Here is a 2,142-nt window from a genome sequence, read left to right as displayed (position 1 = left end):
GAAGAGGGGACACATGTTGATGTAGAAGAGACATGAAGAAGAGGGGACACATGTTGATGTAGAAGAGACATGAAGAAGAGGGGACACATGTTGATGTAGAAGAGACATGAAGAAGAGGATTTTGCATAGGTGAACTTTAAGGCAGTAAAAACATTTGTTTATTTGCTTCGTGATAAAAGTTAAGGGTAAAATGTTTGAAAGTGTAAGTATGTGTCCTGCTCATTCTCAGTTATGTTTTGAAATAAATACGAGTGTGCAATTTCCCCGTCTTCTACCGTTCTTGTTGGAAACAATATATTATATTAGTGTAAAATGAGCAGAATAGGGCTTCCTTATTATGAATGTTCCCACAAACTGTCTACATTTAAATATCTAAACATGGTGTCATGACATCCGACTGAAAATAAAATGTATTTACAAATAAAAATAGAGAAACTGTACCTGCTTGTACTCGAACTCAGAGGAGAATCGTCTGGTCACTCCATTAATCAATCCTCCAAAGGAAAATGATCCACCACCGTACCTGAAGAGGCAAAAGGTAAAAGAAATGTTTGAACTTAATATAAATATACAAAAAAAAAAATTAAGAATGACAAGAATAAAACTCAGAAAACCTAAATATGTGCATTAAATCATAATTACAATTGGAAAGGCATGTATGTGTCTGCATGAGGAAGGGGATACTCACTCGTTGAAGATATAGTCCCATCTGGATCTGATGAAGTCCCAGGCCAGAGGCTGACCGACGGAGTTACTGGCGATGGAGATGATGGTGGACGTGGCGTCTTGTTTGCGGATCTTTTTGGGGTCCAGACAATACTCCAGGTACCTGAAACACACTCACAGTGAGGACAAAGGCCTAATACGCTGCGTTACAATTACTTGTCACCTGTAAAATACTCAGTAACCTAATCTGTGTGTCAGAGGGGTGTCCAAACCTTTTTCACCTAGGGCCACATACAGAAACACACGCTAAGGGCTGGGCCCCTCACTAGAGGAGAGGTATGTTGCCTCATAAGTTAAGTTATGAGTTAGCAAAATCAATCAAATGTAGGTTAATTATTCGTGATACATTAATATGCTTCAAGAAAACAAACATCACAGCCCATTTATTGTGTTAGCAGCTCAATCCTTAAAACAGAAGCTCAGATTGATTATAATAAAGGGAAATATGAAGGGTCTATTTCAAGATTGATTGGTAAATAAATGATTGGGCTTTTTTCTTATCAACTAAGATTTGTTAGAAAATGTTTTCTACTTTAATTGACTGAATGTATTTGAAAATGGGGCTTATTAACACATGACTACTGTACTGTGTAATGTATGTTTACATGTATATTTAAGAAGTACAATATAAGACAAGCTCACATTATCCTTTTGATTTTGTCCAACTTTTTCTAAACTAAAACAGATCCTGAATGGTTCTGAGCAGGACTTGTGAAGTGATGCTTGCTATTTCTTGTCGTTGTATTTATTTTTGGTTGTTTTGTACAAAGACATGAATTGTTTAAAACAATGAATCAAATATCACGGATGCCGATGACCTGAACTTTTATTTTCATGAACAATGAACGCTAGAGGGGGACCAGAAACGTTTTTAAACTTCTTCTTGCCCCTTTTGATCCAACCCAGTCTCACGGCATTTCGTGTCACGACATGTAATCTATTGATTCCTGTTCACCAACACGATGTCCCCATTTTTTTCGTGTCACACAGAACGATTTTAAAAGCAATGTATTTCTATTGGTAGTGTGTTTCGTGCCTGCACCACGTCTTTTTGTCCGCTCGGGTCTTGGAAGACCGGAAGCTGTGTGGTTCATAAAAACATTTTCTTACTCAATATCAAGCCACGATTTTTTATTTAATTTAATTTGTATAATGTCGGACTTTTTTTGTCGTCTGTGAAGAGCCTCAGAATACTGAAATCTGTATTTTTTAAAATATTTTTTTCCTTCTAATTTGTTATTATTTTCTAAATAACACACAGTTATTTAGTCAACAATAACACACAATTATCCTTGTTTTTATTTATTTGTTTAATTCCATAATCTCTGGCTTTTTTGGCGTCCGTCAGGAACTGAATTTCAAAATAAAAATAACCGGAAACAGACGTAGGCCTATAAGGGACATTTCGAGCATCAT

General features: G+C 36.1%; 1 protein-coding gene across 1 annotated transcript; it reads right to left on the bottom strand.

The window, feature by feature from the left end:
* Positions 1-418: 418 nt before the first annotated feature.
* LOC104964254 (aminopeptidase N-like) lies at positions 419-829 on the bottom strand (the record flags this gene model as incomplete). Its single annotated transcript, XM_010792999.1, has 2 exons — positions 419-523; positions 689-829. Coding segments are annotated over 2 exons (246 nt in total), but the record flags the coding sequence as incomplete, so codon positions are not given.
* Positions 830-2,142: the final 1,313 nt, after the last annotated feature.

The sequence above is a fragment of the Notothenia coriiceps genome, unplaced genomic scaffold (assembly GCF_000735185.1).
Source record: "Notothenia coriiceps isolate Sejong01 unplaced genomic scaffold, NC01 NC01_scaffold00001903, whole genome shotgun sequence".
Classification (NCBI taxonomy): Eukaryota; Metazoa; Chordata; class Actinopteri; order Perciformes; family Nototheniidae; genus Notothenia; species Notothenia coriiceps.
The sequence above is the reverse complement of the archived record's forward strand: the minus strand, read 5'-3'. Positions and strand labels throughout refer to the sequence as shown.